Genomic DNA, 26,415 nt, shown 5'->3' with positions numbered 1-26,415 from the left:
AGCTGTGTCACTAACAATTGCTCTGTTTCTTTAGTTTCCTTCACTATTTTGTCTCTTCTCCTATGAAATGCACATTTGGGGAGAGGTAGGGATTGGAGTTCCCACAGAAGTTGGGTTGTACTGTGCTTGGTAGCTTTTGGAGGAGAGAAATCTTTTGGGCCAAGATTGCTGATATTTGGAACATTGCATTTTTCCCTTCTCAGTCTGAGTCTCCTGGAAGGGGTTATTTTTGGAGGTTGTTCAGTTGCCCCTCCTGGAAGGGTGAGCATTAGGACACAGCAGCAGAGGATGCAGATGTTCATGGATCTCCCTGCCAAGCAGGCTGGACACAGGCTGCCCCTGCTCTGCAAGCCTTGTAACAACATCTCCTGCATAGCAGGTCCTAGCAGGAGCCTCTCAAATGGAAATATTTGCTAAATTGGCCCTAGTTATGAGTTCAGGCAGTCAAATGCTCAAAATTCTGCCTGTTACTCTTCAGAGGCAGTGCAAGTGAAACATCCAAAACATCACAGGGTACCTTTGAAAACCTTCCTCATACTGTGCATTTCAATAAAAGGCATTATTTATCAATCTTTGAACAATCACAAGGAAAATGAACAGCAAATATGACAGCAAACAGCAAAACCCCCACTAAATCCCAGTTTTATGCTTATTAACGTAATTGTTACAATAATGATCTTGTATTCTTTACCTTTTCATCTCTGTCACAAGAGAAGGGATCATTATGGTTGCACCCAGGAGTGTGACATTCAGATCTATTTTGAGGTCTCATTATTGTTGGTGTTGTCTTTTTACTTCACAAATCACATATTTATATTTCATCTCCTGTGTCAGGTATTCAAAGCTCTGCTTTGATCAGTGTAAATTGCATGTGCCCCTCACATAAGGTGGGACCTCTGTTTGAACCTACAAAGTAGTTAATTTCGAGGTCTTATGTGAATCTCTGAGTTACTCATCATTGGTTTATTCTATTTTTATTTAATAATTTTTTCTTATTTTTCTGTTTTTTTCCTATTTTTCTTCTTCCTCCTCTTATTCTTCTTTGTCTTATTTTTATTTCTAGCATCCTACAGAACCTCTGAGGCCTTTGTCAATATTAATCCCTAATGCAGCTGTGTCCCAGCCATGCAGTAACTTCTGGGGTGCTCAGGAGGTACCCAAGCAGTGGGTGTTTTCCTCCCTGTACAGACTTTTAAACTAAAAGTCCACTATATAATTTTGTGCATTACAGACAAAAAATACCCTAATGAGAAGGGGCATAAATACTTGAACCTTTAATATTTCTACAGGCTCAGTGGGACCACATTTTGCAAATGTCTCGTAACACTACAAGAGAGGCTAATGATAAGAAAACAGCAATGACATGAGAAATTTAGGAGTCCTCTGACCTTGAGAAAGCCCATGGGTTTATTGTTTGCAAAACAAGTAGATTTATCCAATTTTCTGTTGGCTAACAAAAGCTAAATCCAGTGACAGCGACTGAACCACGTGCAGGAGCAGCCGTGGCCAGCCTGAGTAGGTAGCTGGGAGGTACTCGGGGCTTGGGCTGAAAGGTGGAAACTGATCTCTGCAAAACCACTTGGGTTATGTGGTGTCATCTGCTGAGTTGCAAACTGTACCAAGCCAGGAATGAGATGATTTGGTGCTCTATTAAAAAAAAAAAAAAAAAACAAAAACAAAACCCTTCTTTCTCAGCAGCCTTGAGAGATGCTGAGCAGGTCAGAGCTCCTGCTGGCTGTTTTTAGGTTGGTACCAGCACCTTCAGCTGAGAAGCTGAGCTGAGGAACATCTGTCTCCATCTCACACATGAGCAACGTGACTAGTGAAGCCACAATACAAGACAGAGCTGTTTGAGGGCCACACACATCTGATTTCCCACTAATTCTTTGTATCTTGTGTTTTACTGGGGCTGGCTCTCAGCTTTCACAGCTACCTGCCCAATGTGCATTTTGGTGGGGGGACTGAAGCTGACAGTCTTTAGGATGCTGAGTGTGGGCTGTGACATGATTGTGTGATAAAGAAGCCACAAGGCCCTTGCACTTTACCCTTTAGCTATGGCTCCAGAATCAGTTTAAATCTAGTTTTGCCCATTACAGCTGCATTGCCCCATCTACAGCCAGTAGAAAAACCACATCTTAATGTTCTGGGTTTTTTCTTGCCACCTTGTGAGAAGTAAACAGTCACCATGAAGTTCCTCCTGTCTCCAGGAATTAAGGATGTGCTTCTGTCCTGATTTATTCACTTTTGAGACAGAGTTTAATTTTGCAAAACGTCTCTCTCCTCAGTCTTTGCATTTATTTTTGGCAGGAGCAGTTGCCTGCGGCACGAGCACTGAAGACTGGCTCAGTGTTAATAGTTGTCAGGGAAAATGAAGAGGCTATTTCTCACAGCAGACTTTCACCCTGCATGACAAATGCTAGTATGAGCAGATTAAAAATCAGTGCATGGTACAATATGTCACACATAAAGCAACTCCATGTTATTAATTGGCATGCTACCCATTAGCTGCTCTCAGTATGTGCCTCTGTGGGTGGAACAGGAGCTGGTGAACCCAGGTGGGTCAGAACCTCCTTTGGTATAAAGTTGTGCAACAGTGATGGAACTAATTGAGGTATTCATAGCACCCAGTTTTTGAATAAGGGTTTGAGATGCTTTCCCCCCCACTAGAATGTGATTCAACCTGCATTTTATTACAATGCACAGCAGAGATACTCTGTGATATGTGTTCCCATGAGCCCCAAACCCTTTTTAATCACAATGGGTCATTTAAAACCATGATGTGATTTAGAGAGGTTTTTTTTCTTCTTTTCTGCTGTTTTTGTGACAGATCCTTAATTACTGACCTTGAAAATTTCCCAAGGAAGTCACTCGGTCTTAGGATATAAATTAGTTGCTGCATACAAAAATGGGTTTACAAAGCAAACCAAATCAGCAAAGGCTGAAGTTCATTTTCCAAGTCATATTAGGTCTGGGAATTGTTTCAGTAATCTTCAGGAAAAAACTAAAAACCTGAACATCATTTTCAACAGGTTCAGAATTGGAGTAGCAGTGCTGCAAACGCCGGGCATCCCTATCACCAGACTCTGTGGCCAGCCTCCCTTCTGCAAAGTTTCCATCACAGGTAAAAGCCTCAGGATACAACAGCTTGGAGGACTTCCCTAACATTGCTCCTAGACTTCTGCATGCTGTGAGAGTTACCCTGGTTAAAGACATTTTCTGTGAGGGGTGTGAGAGGGATCAGGGACAGCCCCAGGGACGTTGTTGCCGCGTGGCTGGCGAGGCACAGCCTCGCTCGGGGCCTCTCGTGCCTCAGGGACATTGGAAAGGGGCACAGCACAGCCTTGTGCCAGGGGAAGTAGTGCCTTCCAGGGATTGCACAGGTAGGAAAGAGCAGTCAGACAGAGCAGAACCCTCTAACACTCTTTGGTGCAGCACACAGGGGACTTTTGGGTGTGAATGTCTGCAGGTACAGAAGGCACAAGCTCTGAAGGGTTTTAAGCAGACACAGGACTGCTCAGACACACAAGACCTCAGTGACTGCTTGACTTGTGGTTATGGTGATGTTGCAGTCCTTGGCAGTCACAGGTTAAGCTGCAGATGTAAGATGTTGATGTCATATGTAATGACCCCATTTAATCTGAAGTTGGGGCAGAGTTATATTTACCTTCAGGCTGGATTTTATTGCTTGGACACTGTGGGTTCCTAATTTATTAATCTCTCTTCTGTCATCTTTTTTTCCCTCCCTTTCATTCCTTTTATTCTTTTAAGCAGTCTCCAACTCTCCCTTGCTTTTCCAACATCTCCTTGGTGCCAGAAGAAAATTCACATTCACATTCCTGAAGCCTGTTTTCCTTATGCACTCTTCACCTGTGCAGAACCTGGGATCAGAACCTTACAAGCATTTGTCCTACCCTTGTCATTACCTCTATCATCCTCAAGACAGGACAGCAGAGGCAGTTGGCCATCTCGTGTGCCCTTTTGGGGCCACGTTCCTGTCACAGCTCTCACAGGCTGTGGGGTGCTGTGGAGTCTGACATGCACAAGTCACCCAGAGATTTGTGTTAGTAATGCTCTGAAAATCTCAAGCACCCTTTTTTATTATTATTACTATTATTTTATTTAGTTTTTAAAATGTATGTCTTAACCACAGCCTGTGCTTGTTCAGTTCAGAATGTGAATATGTTTGTTTTTCCGTGGCTATCAGAATAGAGAGGTTATTCTATCTGGACACATCCATGATACTCAGTTGTTTCCTGATAACTGCTCCATTAACATCTGTCAGCATGGCACCCTCTCTGCTCATAGCCTCCCCACAGACCAGGCAGCCTTCCTGGCAGAAGGGACATGCTTATAAGAAAATAAAAGGCAAAATGTCAGCATGTTCCCAAATGAGATGCCCTGGGAGATTCATGACACATTGGTAGCTGTGAAGAAATGCAGATGTGACAGGTGGCTGACAGTTTGGTACTTTGTCTATAATCCTTCTGAACTAGTGGCAGAGACTTTCTTAAATACAGTGATTACCATGAGAAACCTCTCCCTGAAAGTGTTGTTTACATCAACAATCATAAGATGATAAGTGACAGGCCTGGGTCCTTTCCATTAGTTTCAGGGGACAAATATCATAGGTCAAGACTTTTGTAATAATAATAATAATAATAATAATAATAATAATAATAATAATAATAATAATAATAATAATAATAATAATAATAATAATAATAATAATAATAATAATAATAATAATAATAATAATAATAATAATGCGAGTCTGAATAAAATAGAACAGAATCTGAATAAAACAGACTCCAAAGCCTGGGGCAAACTGCATTTGCTAAACCATTTGGTAAAATGGGCTGAGGCAGACATTTGAGCTAAAGTAAATCAGGCAGAAGTTGCCTTTGAGTGACTGAAGGATGGTTCAAAAGCAGCCATTTGGACTGCCCAGAATAGACATATTGCTCCCTGGGCATCCTTCTGCAGAGGCACTGCTGTGGCTCCGTGCTTCTCTCCAGAAATAAGCAGAGCATTACTGGTAGCAAGGTGGTAGCCACCTTCTAGACATGCTGCTGCTATTTTTCTTGGACCACAGAAATTATATATCCAAGGTAGAGTAAATATAAAAACAAATAAAACTGCTCTCAAAAATGTTTTTGTCTGAATAATTAATTCCTCAGCAAATTTCCTCGTAATAAAACATGTCCTAATGAGCTACCAGGAGGAGAGGAAATTCATCACTTACCTCACAAATATCAACTTGAGAGCACTGCTCATGTCAGATGGCATAATTAATGACTTGAGAGGGAGCATGGAACAGCACAGCCAAAACCACCATCCCCATCAGTCATTCCACGTCAGCCCAACTCATCCATGTTACTTGATCTACAGAGGATTAGCCAGGCAGCTAGGAGGAGATATGGGGCTGAAGGGAATACAGGCAAACATGGTGTATCTAATCTTGATTTATCCTGGTTGGCTTCCTGCTTATCACTGAGGTGCCATGGCAGTTGGTCGTGCATCGTGTTTTATTGTTGTGGTTTTTCTTTTTTTTCCCAGAGAAATAAAATTTACAAACTTTGAACTTCACCCTCCCTGATGCTGAGCAAGCCAATCTTCAGCCCCATGTCAGAACATGGTCCTCTTGGGGATCAATTCCTGTGCAGCAGGCCTGGTGGGTGCCCTGGAGCGGGTGAGACCTCTCTGTGCTGTGGTGGGAGGGGAGGTTGTGGTCAAAGTGATGTTCATGGGGGGCTACATCTGAACTCTTCTTCCTGTGGTGGCACCACCAGAGCAGGGGGAAGGTGCAGCCTCCTCTCATCACACGTGCATCTCTTCTCTCAGTGCCCTGCAGCTGCAAGAACTGCCCCACTGCTTCCTGCAGGTGCCTGCTCTGAGGACAAGCCCCTCTGAGGACATTCACAGGAGCCAAGGTATGGGGGGTGCTTTGGAAGGACAGCTCTCCCCACTCGGATGGAAAAGCTGAGACACCAGGCTGGTGCTGCCAGCTTTGCAATGAGAACCTGAAATGGCCAAGAGGGGTCAGACCAAAGGGTGATCTCCCTGGGGATCCCATCTCCAAGCCTGCCAGGAGCAGGTGCTTGCTTTAGGGAAGAATAGAGGATTCTGGAGATGTAGAGAGATCATTTTGTGACTCCACCTTCCCAGCAACTTGCTGTGAGGGAATCCTGAGCTGAAGGTTACTTCCCCAGCTCTGCATTTCTCAGGTCCTTATGGAACCCTTTTTACTATTAATTTATCTAATATCTTTTGGCACCAGCATTTATTTTTGCCCTCTGCAGAGTCCTGTGATGTGTGCCACAGAACAATTATGTGAAGTGAGAAAAATGTGCATCTTTTCCTGTGTTTCAGAGTTTCTGCCTGGCCTGTATATCTCATGTCCTCCATTCCCTGTGATAAGAGAATGAATGAATCATTCACTTTGCCTTTCTCCCTCAGTTTCACCACGATGAGAAAAGTAAGCCTATCGAATTTACTCCACTGAAATAACTCCATGTTTCTGAAACCGATTCCAGCCTAGCAGGACTTTTTTTTAGGATTTACGAGAGAAGAGTATGAGAAATCCAGGCAGCTCCAAAGTGATGGCTGACAGGTTTTATCTCCATCCCTTTGCTCACTCCAGTGTGTGCTCACTGCTTGAGACCAAGCTCCAGTAGCTGTCAGCCTGCTAAGTGCAGATGTTTTGCATGTCTGCTCACATTTGTAAATGCCTGGCTGTGTTTTCTGAAGCTCTCCAATAAATGCTCGCTTGAGTTAGTTCATCAGCAAAGACAATTTTATCTGCTCTGTAAGTGACCCCACAGTGTCCTGTGCAAACAGCCTCGTGCAGCAGAGCCCTGTGGTTGCTGCTGGCAAGATCTGAGCACTGGGCTTGCCCCAGGCAAAGCGCCCTTGGCACCTGCTGGCCCCTTCTGTGGCCTCCAGTGTAAGCAATAACTGGGCTTTTATGTTGGTGCTGACCCCCCAGGTTAAGTTCAGAAAACATTATTTGGCAAATCTGATGTGTCACATTTCAAAGAAAAGAGTTTTCCACCTCAATCCAGGTCTGATTTCTTTACAGGTAAAGGATAAAACCCTTTGGGAACCAAGCACTTCTTGGAAGCAAGGTTAAGAACAATAAACTTTCCTCCTTACCAATAGACTGAAATATCAGCAAAATCTTTTCTTTTAGGAGCACACATCTATCCCCACAGGGTCAGGTCAGTGCTCTATAACTCATCTTACAAAACTGAAATACAATTTTTGGTGATCAGTGCTGGGTAAGGATCAGAAAACTGGCCTGACACATTACATTTGTACTGAAAAAGTTTTTTATTGAGGGAATACTTCCCCTGCACAGATAGAGATTTCAAGATAATATGCATTACAAATGATTTATAATGAAACTGTGAATTAATGTCTTTTCTGAGAGTCCCCCCAGTGCCCTCCTTAGGACTGTATCTGTAACCTCTTATCAGCACACAGAAATAATTGTTTGATCGCCCAACGGAAACACCAGCCTGAATTCCCATGTGCACTGTTTGGGGTCTCTGTCCCTCATCTGCTTCTCTAAACACTTCCTGAGATGTGGCACAGTGATAAAATGAGTGTAAACAGCCTTGGGATTAAGAGGTGATTTGAGACCTGCAGCTGATCTCAGACTGGATGTGGTTAGGAAATTAGATTAGGAAATTACTTTACCTGGAACTGGACATTAATTGTGGTGTTTTGTGCTGGAGAGAGGATTCATGCTGAGATGGAAAAATGAAATTGGGATTGTGGGAAAACTATAACTTGAGGTCAGTTTGATTTGGATTTTTGTGCCAGAGTGATCTGAGCACAACTCACATTCCCCTCTCTGGTGCCTTTTGCTTTCTGGCATCCTGGCCTGGCAGTTTTGGGCCCTACAGCAGAGGGGGTGCTCTGGTGTCTGCCCAGGCAAGGTGTGGGACAGGGAGCTGCTCACCCCCGGGAATAAAATGCCATCAGTTCCTGCTGCGTATGTCCCATTGCTGTGCTGCTCTGTTCCCAGCTTGGTGTCCAGCAGGAACTTGCTTAAGGTTATTTTCTTTCAGCCCTGCTCCACCTGCCAGCCAGGGGATAACGGAGCTGATCCCAACCCCAGGCAGCCCTAAACAACACCAAGGCTCAGGAAAAGTTATTCCGCTTCTGGTGAGAGGAATTCCACTTCTTTTCTCCCCTTGCAACACCTCTGTATGGGTGTGACCAGCTGGGCTAGGAACAAAACCACTGGGTCTGTAGGGGCGGGGGTGGCTGTGCACCCCGTCTGTGATTGCCACCGTCCGAGGCTGGTGGCCAGGGTTTCAGAAACTTGGGTCCAAATTTCCCGGGATCCAGCAGCTAGGATGAAGTCAGTCAGCTGGTTTTGGGTATTTGTGTGGGGGTGTGATGGCAATCAACAGGGGTGACATCAGTGTCCTGTGTCGTTAGGGGGGTCCCCCACCGGCGGTCCCCACGGACGCACGGACTGATTTAACCCCCTGCGCGCCAGGGCGTAGTGGCAGCCAGATTTTCCCCAAGAAGGATACCTCACAACAGCTCTTCCTCTCTCCGCTCCCCTCTTCTCCTACAAGCCCTGAAGCCATTCAGAGGGGCAGCTCGGGCTGCGGGAGAGGGAGCAGCCGTGTCCGGAGGAGGCATCGGACCGCACTGCATTGCATTGCATTGCATTGCACTGCGCATCCTCCCTCCTTCCCACCGCCTACTGCTGCAGCCTGCCTTCCTCCCTCCATCCCTCCATCCTCCCCGCGTCCCACCTCACATCGCTCCCCTGCGTCTCTACCTCCTGCATCCCTCTCTCCTACATCCCTCCCTCCTACATCACTCCTGCATCCCTCCCTCCTACATCCCTCTCTCCACCCCTCCCTCCCTCCTTCCCTCCCTCCCCCTGCCTGCGCAGAGCCGCGGACATGGCGCTCAGCAATTTCCTCTTCGCTCAGTGCATCTGCTATTTCCTGGCCTTTCTCTTCAGCTTCATCGTGGTGGTGCCGCTCTCCGAGAATGGCAACGACTTCCACGGCCGGTGCCTGCTCTTCACCGAGGGCATGTGGCTCAACGCCAACCTGACGGTGGAGCGGCAGCGCTTCACGGTGCAGGAGTGGGGGCCTGAGGCTGCCTGCCGCTTCAGCATCTTCACCGGGCTCCTCTCCCTGCTGCTGGCCACGGTGCAGGCCTGGAGGACCCTCTTCTTCCTCTGCAAAGGGCACGAGGAGTAAGTATCCCTGCGGATAAGCCCACCCCTCCCGCAGGCTGGGGCACGTGGGAGCAGTGCGGGGGTGAAGCGCTGGGCTGGGCACCATCCAGGGCTTTGGGGAGAGCTGGTGTATGGCCCGTGTCTGTCTGCACACACACCAGGCACGCCCCCAGCAGTGTCCAGGCCCTCTCCAGAAGATGCTCCTTTGGGATGGGGGGTCAGATCCACTGCCATGCACCCACTGCCCTTTGGTGCATGGTAGTGGTGTGGCGTGTGGCCACTCAGCTGCAGTGGGCATGGAAGGATTTGGGGGCTGTGGGGTGATGCTGGAGGCTGGGGCCCACAGGTGCCTCTTGACCACGGTCCCACTACACATCTGTGCCAAAGGAGGCCCTCCCCAGCTGTGCACTGGGTGTGTGAAAAACCTTGAAACAACATGGTGGTGCGTGGGGGGCCAGGAGGGAGAAGCTGGTGCCTCCCCTCTCTTTTTTGTGCTGCTTTTGCTGTATACATGGCAGCTATTGCTTGGTTACAGCGTGAGAGCAATGCTGAGCGCTCCTGCAGCAGCTCAGGGTGGCACTGACTGATTCCAGCACTGGCTGGTTCCTGTGCTCACACAAGCCAAGGGGCATCCTATAGCAGCATGGGGAAGGATTCCACAGCATCCCACTCCAGAAGACGTAGTGAGAAGCTTGGTGGGCCAGGCAGCAGCTTAGGAGCACTGTGATGTTCTGTGCTTGCCCCTCTGGTGGCCTGAGAGGGCAGAGACCCTGGTGCAGGTAACCCAGGTGCTACAGGCCAGGGCTGGACAATGCACTGGTGCTGTCTAAACTAGGAAAATACTTTTCCCATGGTTTAGGAGCCATGCCAAGGGTTAATCACTCCTGTCCAGGTCTGTTTGGACTGGAGGTTTCTTGGGTAAGGGGTCGTTACATCTGGGCTTGGTAACCCTGGAGGCTGGGTAGCAGTTTTGTCTTTCTGGCTCTTTCCAATCACTCTCAACCTGCCTAATACTCAAACATGCAGCACTCATACATGTAGTAAGTGAGGACCAGAAACTTATTCCATATTAAAATTTGCCTTACACTAAATACAACCACATACTTCTTAATATCTTTGAATTCAGCTTCCTCAGGTGATCCAATATCTGTAGAGGGTTAATTGAATCTCAGTGCTTTGCAGGTCAGAGCTAGCTAATTTTTAGAAGAAACCAGCAGTAAAAACCCTGTAATGGTGACATTTGGATTAGATGTTTGGCCTGCTTTCAAAAGTGGCTGTTAACTTCAAAACTGTTCGGCAGGCCCCTGAAAAGTGTCCCTTTAGGAGCTCCTTCAGGCTCCTTTGGGTGTTGTATAACACTGTTCATAGCTGCTCCAGGCAAGAAAGGCAGAAGGCTGTGGGGTGGTGGGGAGCAAAGATGGAGCAAGTTGGGATGATGAGATAACCACAGAACACCACAGGAGGATACAACATGGCAAGATGCTTGGGAACAGCATTTTCTTGGGTAGAAGGAAGGTCTGTCCTGTTCCACATCACCACCATATGAAAAGCAGGCAGGGCTCACACTGTCCTGGTTTCAGACAACCCTTTGTTAACAGTTCAAATGGGTGCAAAAACATTTCTGTTTGGATGGAGAGATAAATGTGAGCTCCTCACCATACATGATAATTGTCTGTTCTGATTAGAGGTGGTTGAGGAAGAGCCAGAATGTCCTAACTGAGGATCCTATCAAGGAGGATCACTGCTACTGGGCCAGCTCCAGGGTGAGCCAGCCAAGGCAGTCAGGCTTAGTTAGCACCCTTTGCATCTTTCATGTACAATGGCTTTGAATGATTACTGACAGATTATTTTCTAGCAGTTATGACTGCTAAAAAACATTAAAAGGGTCTCAGCACCCCTTACCTCAGCCCCCTTCCCTCGGGCTCTTCAGCTCAGCTGAAGGGTGGAGGTCTAACTCAGGTACTTCATTGTTCATTGCTAGGATTGCAAAGCAACTTTAGGTGTAAACATTCATTATTAAAGAGCACTCATTCAATCTGCAATCCATAGCTTGAAGTTCTAATCTAAGGAGAAAAAAATCAGATGATGTAGAGATCCAAATAATAAGTTTTTTAACTCAGATACTTCATTGCTAGGATTGCAAAGCAACTTTAGGTGTAAACATTATTAAAGAGCACTCACTCAATCTGCAATCCATATCTTGAAGTTCTAAGGAGAAAAAAATCAGATGATCTAGAGATCCAAATAAGAAGTTTTCTGTCAGGATGCCCTGGCATTGGTGATGGTTTCTCTTGCCAGATGCAAATCAGGTGCAAGGCTGAGCCCTGCTTTGTCAGTGGAAGGTCATGTCCTGGGCCATGGAACCTCTCTCACTGCAGGGTAGGAAACAGAGGGAGAAGGAGAGCTGAAGATCCTGGGCTGTGATGACCCACTGAATAGTCCTGGTAACTGCTCATTTTCTAGAGCTGTTGCTAATTCTGGTGCCAAGTTTGTTTTATTCTGTGAACAGCTCAAGGCTTTTCTGCCTCTCAGGCCAGCCTACCATGCTAAGGTGCACACAGAGGATTTGATCTGACTTCAGCAATGCTTGGGATGAAATCCAGGCTGGGTGTGAAATCAGGGCAGAGAACATGCAGAAATCTGGTATCATAGCAGCTCTCACTGTGTGAGTGACCCCAGCACACAGCAGAGGTGAGCTGATCTACTTCACCAAGCCCAACTAAAGCAGAGCAGGATTCAGCTTATTGTTCAGCTTATTATTCATCCAGAAGTCAGGTGTCCTGGCATCCAGCACCCACTGCAGTCTACAGGGGCACTTCTTGAAGGTGATTTATTTCACTTTTCTATCAGTCTTGGGGTGGGACAGCTGTCACTTTGGAGAGAACCTAGACTGTCCCTCTAAGGCCTCACCAACCCAGGAGCAAGCATCCTAACTCTGCTGATAATTGCTTTCTCATCTCATTTTAAAGAAATTCTCCTGAGGTCACAAATGTGTCATGTATAACCTGTAGAAATTAGGATTCTCCAGCCCAGAACCTTCCAAGACTCAAACACTCATTTAAAAAGCCTCTTGGCTTTTCATTTGGTGAGCAACCAGGGAAAAGAAGTGACTGAGGGTTTTTTTCCTTTTCTGGGGTGAGTAGATTCATTCTATCACCAGCATGATGAGTGGCACTGGTGAGAAATTTGTCATATTCATCTTTACCACACACTGAATAGGATGACCTGCCTCCTGGAGCTGCCAATCTTTCTCCAACCTGGAGCAAACGTCCAGTTTTTACATAATGTCACATTCCAATGTGTCCTATTGTAAACAGACACTTAGAGAAGTTTCAAGTGGAGAAGGGCTTTGCCAGATGACTGGGATTAGAAACTTTTCACAGCTAGAATTCAGGTGAGGAGTTAAAGAGTGAAAATGAGAGAGTGATTCCATGGCCTTATGGGAAATCTGTAAGCATCCCACCCATCCCACTCCAAACACTGCATGTGCTGAGGGCAGGCCCTGGTGGGGCAGACTTAATGGGGCTGAGATAAATTGATATTCAGCTGGCAGACATAGCATACTGACACCAAAGCCAGAGAAATCTCAGGAGAAGCTGGCCTGCTCTGCAAATTGCCCATAAAACTGAGATTCGTGTCCTGTGATGGCAGTACCTTGTGTTACATTGCTTAAAATGATTATAGCTATCAGTTCTGTGTTTTTATTTTTAGTTTCCCTCTTCTAAGCAATTTTTGTCCCAATTATCACTTAAGTCATGAAATAATTTTAGCTGCAGTTACTACATAATTTGAGCTAATGACATTTATTTTAACAGTGGTGATTTTCATCATTTCAGCTAATGAAAGCCACATTGTGTATGAACAATCACCACTTATTATATAAAGCCACATCTTCTTATGGTTAAAAAAGAAATCAAAATCAAAAGCATTTGCAAGTGAAGGTAGTGTGACTCAAAATCAAGTCCACAGTGTTTCAATGTATTAGGTGTTCTTAATTAAAGATGTGTTTTAAATGGAAACTGATATCTTTGTGCCCACTCTGTGCTGCTTACAGAGACTGCTGATGTTGTGTTTCAGCTGTTTATGAGTTACATTTTTCTTCCCTTTTATTACAGCTCTTTCTTTTACGCCTTCCTGAATCTGCTGATCAGCGCCTTTGTGGTGTTCATCACATTTATTGCCAGCACTATAGTGAGTGTAGGATTTAACATGTGGTGTGATGCAATTACTGAAAAAGGAAGCATGCCAAATAGGTTAGTATTGGAGAATACATTTTATTCCTTTTATTTTTTTCATATAGGCACAATTGAGCTGTGGTGTTACAAAGTGTAGTTATTACATGCAAGGTGAGCAAGGGGGAGAAGGCATGTGTAATATGAAAATCCAGAGTTTTTTCATGTGGAACAAAACAAAGCAAATCAAATTTCTTTTTGTTTCTTTATTTAGAAGCCCACAAAGAAACGTGTGTTTCCATCATATTTTGTGGTCATGACAACATGAAAAACAAATCCATTGTGTTAATTTTTTTTATTTCCAAAGGAATGCTAGATTTAGAGTTTTTCTAAGAATGGGGGGAATGTGGCCTTGTAAGCAGGGCAGGGGGCTGGGGGCCAGGACTTCTGGCTTACAATCCTGGTTCTGCCCCCAAGCCACTGTGTGACTCCAAGCAAGTCACTTACCCTGCCTGTGCCACAACTCATCATCAGACAAAACATTTGGGGTAGAGTTCCATGCCTAGTAGTGATGCTGTGGATGTCCTGAGTGCCACAGAATGGAAAGCAAAGTACAGATGGCTGATGCTTTGTTGCAGTCACAAAATGTACAGCTCCTAAAATGGTCCACTGTATCCCACAATGCTTATGCTCCTTATAGGAATCATGATACATTGAGGAAGATTTGCTCCTGTCAAACAAATAATGATGAAGAGAGAGGAAAATGTGACATTTTATGTCATATGATACCGAATAAGTGTACTACTTAAAGCATACATTTGTGTTGCACATTGTCATATGTTGTAAAATGCCATAGTGAATGTTCTGTTTAGGGCTGCAAGGATTAATCGAATTACTCGAATATTCGGTTAAAAATTCAATTACAAAAAGCATCTAATCGAATATTCGGGTAAGAACCCAAGATGACCGACAGCACTGAAAAGGAGAGAGAAGAGGCTGCAGAAATCAACCAAGAGGTAGAATGACAACCTCAAAATCCTGGGATTCTTTTCACACCAGTAATGGTCCAAGTTATTTGTAAAATCTGTAGGCAGCCCCTATCTTACCATCAGAGTATCGTCTCCTTGCTGGAGCATCTGAAACAAAAACACAATACCTTCTTCTGAGGCTTTTCCTGATGAAGTCAAAAGGTAACAGAGGATCATACACTTTGTTTCATTGAGGGGTGAAAAAACCAACCTGGGGTGATGCCAGGGGCAAATCTGTGGGAGGTGAGGGGGCAGTGGGAAGGAGGGGTTTAAGGATGCTGTGTTCATATCAAATAGTACAATTCCACTTTTGAAAGATTTGTGTTATCACTTACATGATTTTTTTTGATAAAACAAAGTAATTCTTATCTTAGTTTTAGAGAAGATCAGCAAACAACCTGATGATTGCAATAACTTAATTATTCTTTGATAGAATGTGCCATTGTGGCTGTTCAAAATACATTTAATATTTTGTTTCATTTTATATTTGGTTTACCTAGAATCTGTTAAATTTTCTTCTTTTTTTTTTTTTTTTTTTTTTTTTTTTTTTTTTTTTCCCTTCCAAATGCCTTTCTGGGTAGCTGTGAAGAATTGCAGGATATAGATCTTGAGCTGAACTTGGAAAACTCTGCTTTCTATGACCAATTTGCTATTGCACAGGTAGGTCAGACTAAGTCATGGTTCTATTCCAGTTAATTTGCCATTTGCTTATTGACCTGGGATTGCTGTAGTTGAACTACCATTCTCAGAAATCAATGGGAATGTTTCCATTGACTTCAGTAAGTGCTGAATCAGAATGATAGTGATGGGCACATTTACCTTTTAAATTCAAAACAGACAGTTTTGAATACAGATATGTCAAAGCTTCACCCTACCACTGATCTTGTTAATCATGACAGAAAACTCATTGTTCATCCAAAGGATCAGGTCTGCAAAAGTTGCACCACTCTGGTGTCCTGGATCTCTTCATTACTGTTCAAAATCATTTCTGACCTGCACCATGTTGTGGGGTTCCTAGTTTTACCTTCCTTGACTTTAACTGAGATCACCTAAGCTATATAAATATCAGACCATTGAAAAGAATCAAAGATTGATTCATTCAGATAGGGTTGTTTTCTGATGAATCCATGAGAATTAGACCTCTAAGGCTGTCAGACCTTTCTATTGAATATTCTAGCTCTAAGCCAATGATCAGTCAGTGAACACTGTCATGAGCACATACTAATTTTGCATCCCTGCAGGGCTGCACCCTCAAAGGCTTATGTTGTCCCACATGGAAAGAGGCATTAGCCTGCCTGGAACATTCCTTGAAGGTAACCCTGCCTCTTAGGCATGAGCCAGTTTTTTGTCTTTGTTGCCAATGTTGGCATCTAGATGCCAAGCTCAGGCATAACTACATTTAGGAAAGAAATATGCCAAAAAAGTGACTCCTTTATATGAAGAACCCAGGACCACTCTGGATTTAGCTTGGCATGACTCCATGGGTTTTGGTCCATATGAGGTTTCCATAATCACCTGGACAGCTGACTTTGTTTTTGCAATACTGTACTGACCTCTTTATGATTTCTTTCCTTCTCCAGTTTGGTCTCTGGGCTGCCTGGCTGACTTGGCTGGCAATTACCATTTTGGCTTTCCTGAAGGTTTATCACAACTACAGACAGGAGGATCTGCTAGATAGCCTGATCCATGAGAAGGAGCTGTTGCTAGGAAGATCCCCTTCAAGATCCTCTTTGCAAGACGACAAAAGTGGCATGATCTAAAGCGTAAGCAAATTTCCAGGGCAGGATCTAGATTTTATTATTCAGTAATGTGAGCTGAAGCTGAGTCAGGGTATTGAGTGTGTGAGATCTTTTCTTTTCCTGAAATGCAATGTAATTGTGAATTACTCACTTCCCCCATGAGAAATTGTTGGCAGAAATACTGATATTAGGATAAAGAGGATGAACTGCCCTATGTGCCTGTGGCACAGCAAACTTTCTGTCCTGTGCAGACAAAATTTGTAACCTGCCCTTGTCAGCAGAGCTCCCACGTGCCATCGCTGGCTTTTGGGACAGGGGCCATTTTTGAGGACTGAGCTGGCAAGACCAGGCTACAGCATCCAGGCTATTTCTTCAAACTATTCTTCAAAAACAGTTGTAGCTGGAGCTGCCTTCAGCCCCTCCTCTGTCCCTCTCCTCCCTTTTGCCAGTGAAGCTGCCCCTGCTCTGTCTTTACCCGGGGAAGCTGCAGCTCTGGTTCGGGTGCAGGCTCTCGCTGTCTCTGCTTTCGCTGTGTATGGATGCAGTGCTGACAAACATGTTGCTCCTGCTCTGATTTTATTTCCAACATAGAGACCCGTGTTCCAGACCTGATATTTAGTATTGGACAGTGTTAATGAATTCCATGAAACTCGTATATTATTATAGCACCTGTCAAAAACTGTGTTTAATATGGAAGACGACGGAGAACATTTGTGGATTTGTTTCTTCTTAGATTTTGGCATGAGCAGCATTTATTATGACTCCTGAAGTGAAGTGTAGCTAGAAATTGCTGAAGCTTGCATACTAAGAAATTAAGCTGAATAGGTAGTATTAATGCTTGTGCACTTATAAATGTAACTTGGTCCCTAACATTGTATATTATTCTGTTTTGAATATTAGAATTTATTTGTGATATTTATTTCATATAGAATATGCAAAATTACTGTAAGCATTTGCATTGTAGGTTTCTATATATAAACACAGCAAGGAGTTCAAACAGCTGAGTTATTTTATTGGTAGTTCAGTGCTGAAAGGGTCCATTCTCCCCACTCATGGGCAGGAGTTCCAGGGCAGATGAATTTTGCTGTGAAAAGGAAGAATTGCTATTTACACAAAGCTCACTGGTGGCTGTGTTGTTGCTTTCAGTTTTGCTTGGCCAGTGCTTCAACAAATCAGGTGGATTGTTGAGATCAGAGGTAGCTCTGATAATTAAGAAGAGTCACTCAGAGTGGGATTTGCATGGCAGAGCTGTGCTAGGATTCAGCATTTATCCCCAGGTACACATTGCACGGAAGACCCCAAATCAGCAGAAAACTTAAGCAAACAACTAAGTTTGGACTGAAATTTTTTTTTGGGAGTATGCTGACACTGCCTGTGGTACCTGTGTTTGAGGTGAGACTGAATTTATTGTAACAGAAGTGCAAACCACACATGATTATATGAGCTGGTAAATCAGAATGAAGGGAGAGAGGACAGCAGGCTTCTACCACATCAGAGCCCAAGCCTGGGGTTAGCACAACCATGCAGATTTACTGTTGTCTTCTAGGGACTCTCTGATGCTTAGTTAAGTACCAGCTTAAGCATTTCATTGAAACAGAATTTGATGTCATGATAAATCCCCCAACTATTAAGCATTTTAGGGTATAAAATCTGACATAGTATTCAACTGCCAAAATGTTTTCATAGGCTCCTCCATGGGCCTTAAGCAGTAAGCCAGCCCTGTGAACATTGCTCAGAGCCCCAGCTGGCCACAGCTCTCTGTAGAGAGGTCTTGTTCTTCAGCATGATTTCTGCCCACAAGAGAATGCAATTCCTTTGAAAGATTTGCAGCAGTGGCTTTTTTTGTACTTGGGAGCTGACATCAGAGGAGGACTCCTGGAGAGGGAATCAGAGATCAAGTTAATTAATGCCAATTTAAAATTCAGATATCAGGACTGTCAGAGTGCCTTTTTAAAATTCATTTGGTCTAATAGTTTGGATATTAAGAAAAGTCCCTTCACTGAAAGGTTTGTCAAGCACTGGAACAGGCTGCCCAGGGAAGTGGTGGAGTCACCATCCCTGGACATATTTAAAAGAAAGGCAGATGTGTCACTGAGGGACAAGGTTTAGTGGTGGCCTTTGCAGTGCCAGGTTAATGGTTTGACTGGATGATCCTAGAGGTCTTTTTCAACCTAAATTACTCTGTCTCTAGTAGGAGATAACACTTTTGCAAGTACCCGAGTCCATTGCCAGGGAATGACCTTCTTCATACCCTGAAGAAAAGCCTGGGTCTCGTAAGTTAGCCTGTTTTCCCATTTTTCCCAGTTTCTCCAGCTGTAAAAGGCAGTCTCACTTTCACTCAGCAGTGATGTCTCTTCCCACAAATTACTTCAGTGCATGCCTTACTCCTTGTGTTGGAACCATGATGCTGCTTTGTGTAATATATTTTATGTATATGCCAAATCAAGCTTAGGCTGGAGTGACATGTGGATGGGGACCACTCTTCCTGGTGTTGCCTGAGGGTTTGAAGAACCATGAGACAGAAGAAAACAAATGTCTTCTTGTGGTTCTTGCTCTGAGGTACCAGGGCCCAGGACTTGTCTCTGCTTCTGAAAGAGAGGATGCTGCTTGTGGGTGAGGCTGTCTGGAGCTCATGCTTTCTTCTACCTCTCCTGTCTCAAGGTCTTTTTCCTCCTTCCCACTTCCATGAGAAGCAGCAAACACTGGTCCTGGGTTTGGAGTTGCCATGCAAAATGAAAAGGGGCTGAAGCTCTTCTATGAATCCCATGTGAATGGGACTGTTTTTCACAGCTTTCCCATGTCAGTCTGTTTTTCACAGCTTCCCTGCCTTGACCAGGTGGGGTGAGGCTGGTACCTCCTTGCAAGCATCAGTGATGCTTAAAAGCAAAGCTGCTTTTGATGGAAGCCCCTGTGTGAGTCAGAAGGCAGAGAAGGTAGTGAGAATCTCTCTGGCTGACCCAAGAAGAGGAAGGGTATCCTGCATCTCCCAGTTTTTGGACACACTTGGTATTTTTTATTTGCACTAAGTTTTCTGCAACCTCTTCTCCTAAAGCTTAGGCACTCAGGCCAGGCTGGTGATGCCAAGCTGGAAATGTGCTAGAATTGTGGTGTAATTTATGCACACATACATACCTACCTGTGCTCTCTCTCATGCACTTCTCTCTTTTGTACATTTCTGATGTCTGATTTTAGTCACCCATTGCCAATCAGCACATCATGGGGCTGAGTCAAATTTTGCATTTCTCTGACATTTCAATACCTTTAATTTGCCATGTTCAAAGGCAGGGAACACTCTAACAAGATCTGTATTCAAAGAACTAGAACACTGTATGGTACTTATACTAGTATTTATTTATTTATTGTCACATGGTACAAGGGGAAAAAGCTTTGTGGCCTTTCAAAGGCACTGGGCTGATGCCACACTATTATTCTGTTGTATCAAATATATTCTCTGGCTACCATCTGTGGTTCAATTTCCCACCAATACCCTGCTAGCAGTCCTCGTTGGGCTAGAAGAATCTAAGCTAACAAGTGTCATCTGAGCTTTTAGATCAATGCTGTTTCTTACTATTTTTTATAATGGAGAAACAATTGGAGCCATCTTTTGGAACAGAACTTCCTCATGAGTGCATTCATGCACAAAACATCTTATACCACTAACTCATGAGGCATCTTTCAGTTGGGAAATTTCAGTGGGAATCACAAAAATAAGAGCATGGTGATTTACTGTAAAAACTGAAGGACAGGTTCATACTATAGCAGTGATTCTATGGTCCCTTAAAAAAGGAGGTGTTACAATATCCAGTGATATTGTTACAAGTACAGACCTTGTAATGAAAGCATTCTCTGTGTATGTACAATGCACACAGATAAATGCCAATTCCACTGCTCTTCTGTCATGTGGATATAGGCTCTTCTCTAAACAAGAAGCTTTGGCTGGTGTGGCTGTTAGAATGCCTTAAATTTCTACACTTCCTTTTACTCAGCGCTGGGACTCGTGCAGTGACAATGGTTCTGGTACCCAGAGGTGGAATTGATGTGGGCAGAGTGGGAAAGCACTGGCCAATGCATAACCTCCCAAAGGCTGAGATGAGTTTCTAATGCAGGTTTGCAGGTGTTTCAATTCCTCCCCTTTATCTGAGTAACGTCCTGCTGCTAGCCTAAATTAGTCCAGTTAGGAACAGGGTCAGATTTCCCTTCAAGGCCTTCCCTCCCCAGTGTGGAACACTGCTGATTTAACCTATGCAGTGTTCAGGATGCAGGGAAGAGGAGCTCACACTTCACAGTCACGTTGCACACAAACCTGGTATTGGATGTACGTGGGATTTGTCATCTCCCTTTTTCAAAGCCTTCTCTAACATACTGCATGTAAAATCACTTTTACCATTTAAATTATATCTTTAGCAAAAATCCAGACATAATTTATACTGGAAAGACTGACAGTATTTTGTGAAAAACCAATCTGGATTATGACAAAACTTTTGGGCTTTTTTCTGTAACAATGACCTGAGTATCCTTGAGTGAATGAGCATCCTGGCTGTGTCCAGATCCTAAATCTGTGCCTCAGACCATTTCCTTTGCTGATGGAAAGAGCCCATTTTAATCTCTTGGAATGTTTGCTTTGCAGACTACAAATATCCTTTCCTTCTGGTTAGGCAATCTGGGAAAAGAGGAAGGCTTTACCTGCAGTGACAAAATGCTAATGTAACTTCGTAAGCACAGAAATTGTTTTAAAACTATTTCTGTTCATGGCACTAGTGCCTTGAAGTACATGTTTCTATTTTTGTCCTCCATAAAAAGGAGGAAAACTATCCTGAGCTGTATTTTAGTACTCACATATATGCATCTAAAGTTGTTGTTTTTTTTTTTAATGGATGTTTTTTAAAATGACAAAATTCAACTCTGTGATTTATGAAGTTAAGAACTGCATAGAAAACAGCACTTTCATGCTCTCCTGATATAGAAGAGAACTGCACTCTCTCAGAAAAAATATCATTTGTTTCTGAACAAACAGAAGGTTAGAGCAGAATTTACTTAAGGTATAGCAAGTACTGCTTTATTTCAGTGCAGGCACTTTATGAATAATGTTTTTCCATCCTGTTGTTGGGAAGAGTATTAGCATAGCCATGCTTTCTCTTTAGTTTTTTTTTTGTCCATGCCAAAGAGTGTAATTGAACTGCTGTTGCAAACACAGATGAATGTGAATGTATTCACACGAGTGCTTAAAGATCTCTACCTCTTACAGCTGCTATAACTGCTTGAACTGTTATTGCACACAATAGAGAAAAAAACCTGAATCCATGTGAGAGGCTAAATCCTATTTCCATAGACAGCTAAAGGATTTAATGCTTATTAGCTTGCTGTCAAATCCTCATTGCTAAAAAACAGGCATAAGTACCCAAGAAGTGCTGTGTGAATAGCACTTTGCATTGATCAAATAATGATATAATTTTGGTTTGGGATTTTTTAATTTATTTTTGCCTCACCAAAATAAAAAGACAAGAACAGCAATTTGTTAGACATGAAAGGTTATCCTTGATCCCCCTTGAATCCTCCTGCTGCAGCTCTTCTACTTGGCTTGAAATTCCTAAATAACAATTATTTAGCATGCTGGCTCTGGTGTTTATCAAGGAGATAAACAACTTGGAAGCAAGAGCTGCTCACTGAAATAGCTGGAATTTCTTGTATGTGGTGGAAACCCAATGTGAGAAGGTTTTGTTCCCCCTTGCCACTCGACTGTGTTGTAAAGTGAGGGCTGAGCCAACCTGCCAAGAGGTGAGAATGATGATTTGTAAGTACTTTGGTATCTTGGATGGTTTCTCACACAAGTGAGTAAACTATCCTGAGACTAAACTACTCTTCATCTCCTCCTTATTTTCTCCTTGTTTCCCCCCAGATTTGGGCAAATTTGACTCCACTGTGGATACAGACTCTGAAGTATATTTATGAATGTGAGAAAAATTGCAATCTTTATGGAAAATTTTGTCCAAAAAATTAAGAAAAGCAGTCAAGGATTTTCCGTGTTCTCATTCAGCCTCTCTGGATCATGCCACTGAACCCTTCCCTTTACATAAGCCAGGCCTGATTTGGCTGATGTGTTGCTCTGGGAAGTTTCCAAGGCTGGTGCCACCAGTCTCTCCAGGAACCTGGTGGAATTAAATGAGTGCTATGTTAAACCATAAAAAACTGAAAACTGTCATGGTATTCCACATTACACAGTCCAGAACTCTTCACCCCATCTCTCCTGCAGCAGAGAGAATTATTTCTCCCAATTAACACTGTGAAGTCCAACAGTCTGTGTTGGAAACACAGCACAACTTCCTGGAACACAGGATCTGGGTTGCATCAGTGAATCCATTCCACTTTCTAGGGTGCTGCAACAATTTTAACCATGGTTGTTGAAACAGGGTCCAGCATTTGACTTCATAAACTGCTGGCAGCCTCCTTATTAAACCACATTCTTTGAGAGCAGCAGGCAGTCCCTTTGCTCAGTGGTGCTGAGCAGCTCTGTACTCAACAGAATCCTTCTGTGGGGGGATCACTCCACTGGGGTCCAAGCCAATGCAGGCTGCTGGTATCAGAGCAGTTCTGGTCAAACACACTCTAATTAAAACAGCCCAAGCTACACAACTGAGGAATCAATATCTTGTGATCTGAAGTACACTCCAGAGAGGTTTTTGAATGCTTATAACCAAAACAAGAATAGCAAAAGACCCCAACAGTTCCACGGAAGTTCCCTTCCTCTGCATCCTACAATCTTCAAAAACATTCCTGCAAACTTCAGAGAGGATTTTATTGCTATCAAGCTGATAGGGTCTTATTTCTCACATCTCTTCCTGACAGAGACAAGGACAGCTGAGCTGTCAGGACAGTGGCATCAGTCTGAATGGAAATAGGTAATAAGGAGTCAGTGCATTTCCCATGAGGGATTTCAGCTTTTGGGCTGTGACATAAAGGAGTGGTATTGACACCGATTTCAGCCTTTACTTGGCCTGCTCAGCCCTACCTGCTCATGTGGCCTCACAAATTGCAGAGCATCCTCTTGAAGCATGTGCTGATCTAAAGTCAGCTTCTGGAGAGAGCCACCTGTGCCAGCTGTGCAGGTATCTGGTGTAAAGACTCTGACATTGCCACCAGATTTGGAGGAAAGCAGATCCAGATACCCTACCCTTGGTCCAGTGCAGCTCTTGACTTGCCCAGAGAAGGACTGTTCCCAAATCTCTGTAGAGTTGGCATTTGTAAGGGTAGCTCATTTGCACGCATAGTTTTAAAAGGTTTAGTGGTTTTGTGTGGTACCACCTGCAAAGATCTGAAGCAGATCTTTCTCGCTTGTAAGTCAGTGCAGAGCCTGAAAGCATTTCAGCCTCTCTGAAATATGTGTCCTCTGATGTATGAATTCATGAGCTTCTGTCTCTTACAGCCATCTGGGAAAAGCTTTATAAGAGTCTAGATTGTCTATTTTTTTTTTTTTAATGCTGCTTAAGAGGTTCCTACAGTGGGTATTTGGAGAGAAAACAGAACACTTTTCATAATTTGTTTAACCACTGAAAGCAGTTGAAGAGCAGATCCCTCACCAGTGTACACAGATTATCCTGTGAGCAGCCACACCAGTCCACACAAGCTAAGGGTAGAGCCTGGCCTGTTTTGAATATTATCTCTGTTTATTTGTATGGTCTTTTGCAGTGCAATGACTGCTTTAATTGCATGTGTTTGACAAAACCAGAAAGGGAGTGAGATTTATTATTGTTTTGATACAGTCTCAAAAGGGAAGCTTTTTACTAGCATTTTAATACAGCCCTTTGTAAACACCCAGCAAAGAAAAATGCTGAATCCAGTCCTTCTGCTAGTGCAGTCACTGAGTTTCCTCTGGCTTTAGTAGGAGCTGGACTGGGTTCAGTGTATGTGGTACTCTCCAGCATTACTGATAATGAGTTTATGTGTTTTATATATTGATGCTTTTTGCTGAACAGTGCATCGGCTTTTTATGATTTGGTGAGATATAAAAATAAATTATTTGAAAAGTCAATGTTTCTGTGCCTGTTCTTTGAAGGTGAGTTTAAATTGTTGCAATATAAGATAAAAAAAAAATGTTCTCAAACTCAGTGGTAGAGTCTTTGTAGCCATTCCCCAGCCTCTCCATGCCACAACTTGTATAGTTAAGGGTATGCCCAACCATCCTCAGCTGTCTGAGCCCTTCTGGTATCCTTGTCCAGCAGCTGACCCTAATGCCATTGGAGACAAGGAGAAAATGGTCCTGTGTCAACACGCAGCTGGTTTGTTACCAAATGTAAGGGGAGACCACAGGCTGCATGGACAGGCCATTTTTCTAAATGCCAGCTGGTTAATTTCCTTCATGTAGCATCAGTCTTTCTCTTCAGGAGTGGGCATAAAGGTTCCCAACAGATATCTTGCAGCAGAGAATTAATAAGAAACAAGTCCACACTATTATCTACTAGGTTCCTGAGCTATTCCTTGGGGGCAGTTGGTAACACCCTTTTATAGTCACAAGCTGCCAGCTCTTCTGCTTGCTTCTAAGTGGCAAAAGGCAGAAATGACAATTACAATTGCTGCTACGGGCTCATTCCCAGACTATCAGGGTTGGAGAGATGAAATGAAGGAAGGGGACTCGAGGCAGTCTTTGGGACTGCCTTTCACTGGTGCTAATGCTGAGTGCATCAAAAGGTTAATGCAAAACCATCCCGTGTCATGTCTCTGTGTCTTTTTCTATCTCCTCTAATCACGGGTATGGATACAGCTGCTGCTGCAATCAGGTGCTGTCGATGTGCCTGAAGAAGGTGCTGGCAGCTGCCCTCCATCCGTTCACACTGCAGGAATGTGCTGAACGCTGTCAAAACAACACCCTTCTGTTGTGGTCTGCTTATTTCGGCTGTGTGTTAGTTACATACTCACTGCAGTGGGGAATTTAAGCAGCACTTCTACCCTTAGGGATTGCCATTGGTCAATTGTCATGCCCCTGCTGATCTCCCCTGGCCCTTTGCCTCTTGCCACCCCAGCCACTGCTCCTGGGAATGCCTCCTACCACTGTCTGCTTCAAAAACTGCACCTCGGGTCCTGTCCTACATCACTCCCTCTTTCAGCCCTTTATATCTAAAACACAGCCATTTCCAAGCTTCATTATACAATTGCCCAGGGCTGGTTGGCTGCAGCACTTTTGATTTCTGAAGTAATTCACCAGGCTGGCTCCAGTGTGAATTCAGGTGAGCATCTCCACTTTTTGCAATAAATTATGTACTCTCTCTCCTTTTTACCTCTATTGGGAAATTCTCAGTAGTTGTACTGAAGGCAAATATTGCCCAGCATGGCCAAAAAAGGGATTATTACCCAACACAGATAATTTTATTTGACTTTAGATGTCCAAACTCATAAAGGTGTCACACCCAGAAAAAGCACCATTGAACAAGAATAAGGAGAAATCACATCCAGCTCATAGTGATGAGGATAAAGCTGTGATGGCTAAAGAATGAAGGGGCAGAGGGGGAAAAAGTGTTGTGTGTGTTTAAGCAGTATGGGTGAATGGAAAAAGAGCTTCAGTGTGAGAAGGAAATAAAAGAGGTAAGTCCACAGTGAAGTTGTGCAGCAGTAAAGAAATGCAGGCCCAGGAGCTGGAGTTTTGTCTCCTATTCCTAGTCATGTTATTGACCCACTTCATTCACTCCCACATGCAATGGCTTTCTTAGCTTCAGTTGCTTCACCTACAAGATGCCACCACTCTACCAGAAAAAGGTTTTAGCCTTCATTTATTTCAAACCTTCTGGCTTGGAGGCAATGTTAATTTGGCTTTCTGCTGCCTGCCAAGTATCTGACTGACCACAGTAAACAATCCTGACCCAGGAGACCTTGTAAAGCCATGGTGAGACCTCCACAGTGGTCTCAAGATAACTCAAGTGCTGCCTTTTCCCGTGTCCAAAAGAGTCCCAAACAGAGGCAACACCAAAGCCAAAAATAGCTGTTCCTCTGCTAAATATCCCTGACAGCCCAAATGTGATAGCAGTTCTCACTCACACCAATAAATTGTGCCCCAACAAGAGGAATGTGGGCATTTTCCTTTTATAGCAGGCTCAGTGTAAAGGTGGTCCTCTGTCCATCCCCTGGGGAGCTGTGCAGGAACATGAGCACATGTGTGGTCTTCACACCACCTCCACATTTTCCCTCACAGTCCTAGGAGGAGTCAGCCCAGAGCCAAAAAGAAACACCACTGATTTGCCAAAGAGTTTCAACCTGGACATTAAAAAACATTCAAAAAA

The 26,415-nt window shown here is 43.9% G+C and overlaps 1 protein-coding gene across 1 annotated transcript; it reads left to right on the top strand.

The window, feature by feature from the left end:
* The first annotated feature begins 8,770 nt into the window (after positions 1-8,770).
* Positions 8,771-24,170, top strand: TMEM179 (transmembrane protein 179). The gene is made up of 4 exons (XM_041401508.1): positions 8,771-9,229; positions 13,327-13,464; positions 14,993-15,071; positions 15,992-24,170. Exons 1-4 carry the CDS (start codon positions 8,928-8,930, stop codon positions 16,169-16,171), a joined length of 699 nt encoding a protein of 232 aa, XP_041257442.1. The 5' UTR covers positions 8,771-8,927; the 3' UTR covers positions 16,172-24,170.
* The last annotated feature ends 2,245 nt before the right edge of the window (positions 24,171-26,415 follow it).

Source organism: Onychostruthus taczanowskii, unplaced genomic scaffold (genome assembly GCF_017590055.1).
Source record: "Onychostruthus taczanowskii isolate IOZ18803 unplaced genomic scaffold, ASM1759005v1 scaffold1, whole genome shotgun sequence".
NCBI lineage: Eukaryota > Metazoa > Chordata > Aves > Passeriformes > Passeridae > Onychostruthus > Onychostruthus taczanowskii.
The sequence above is the reverse complement of the archived record's forward strand: the minus strand, read 5'-3'. Positions and strand labels throughout refer to the sequence as shown.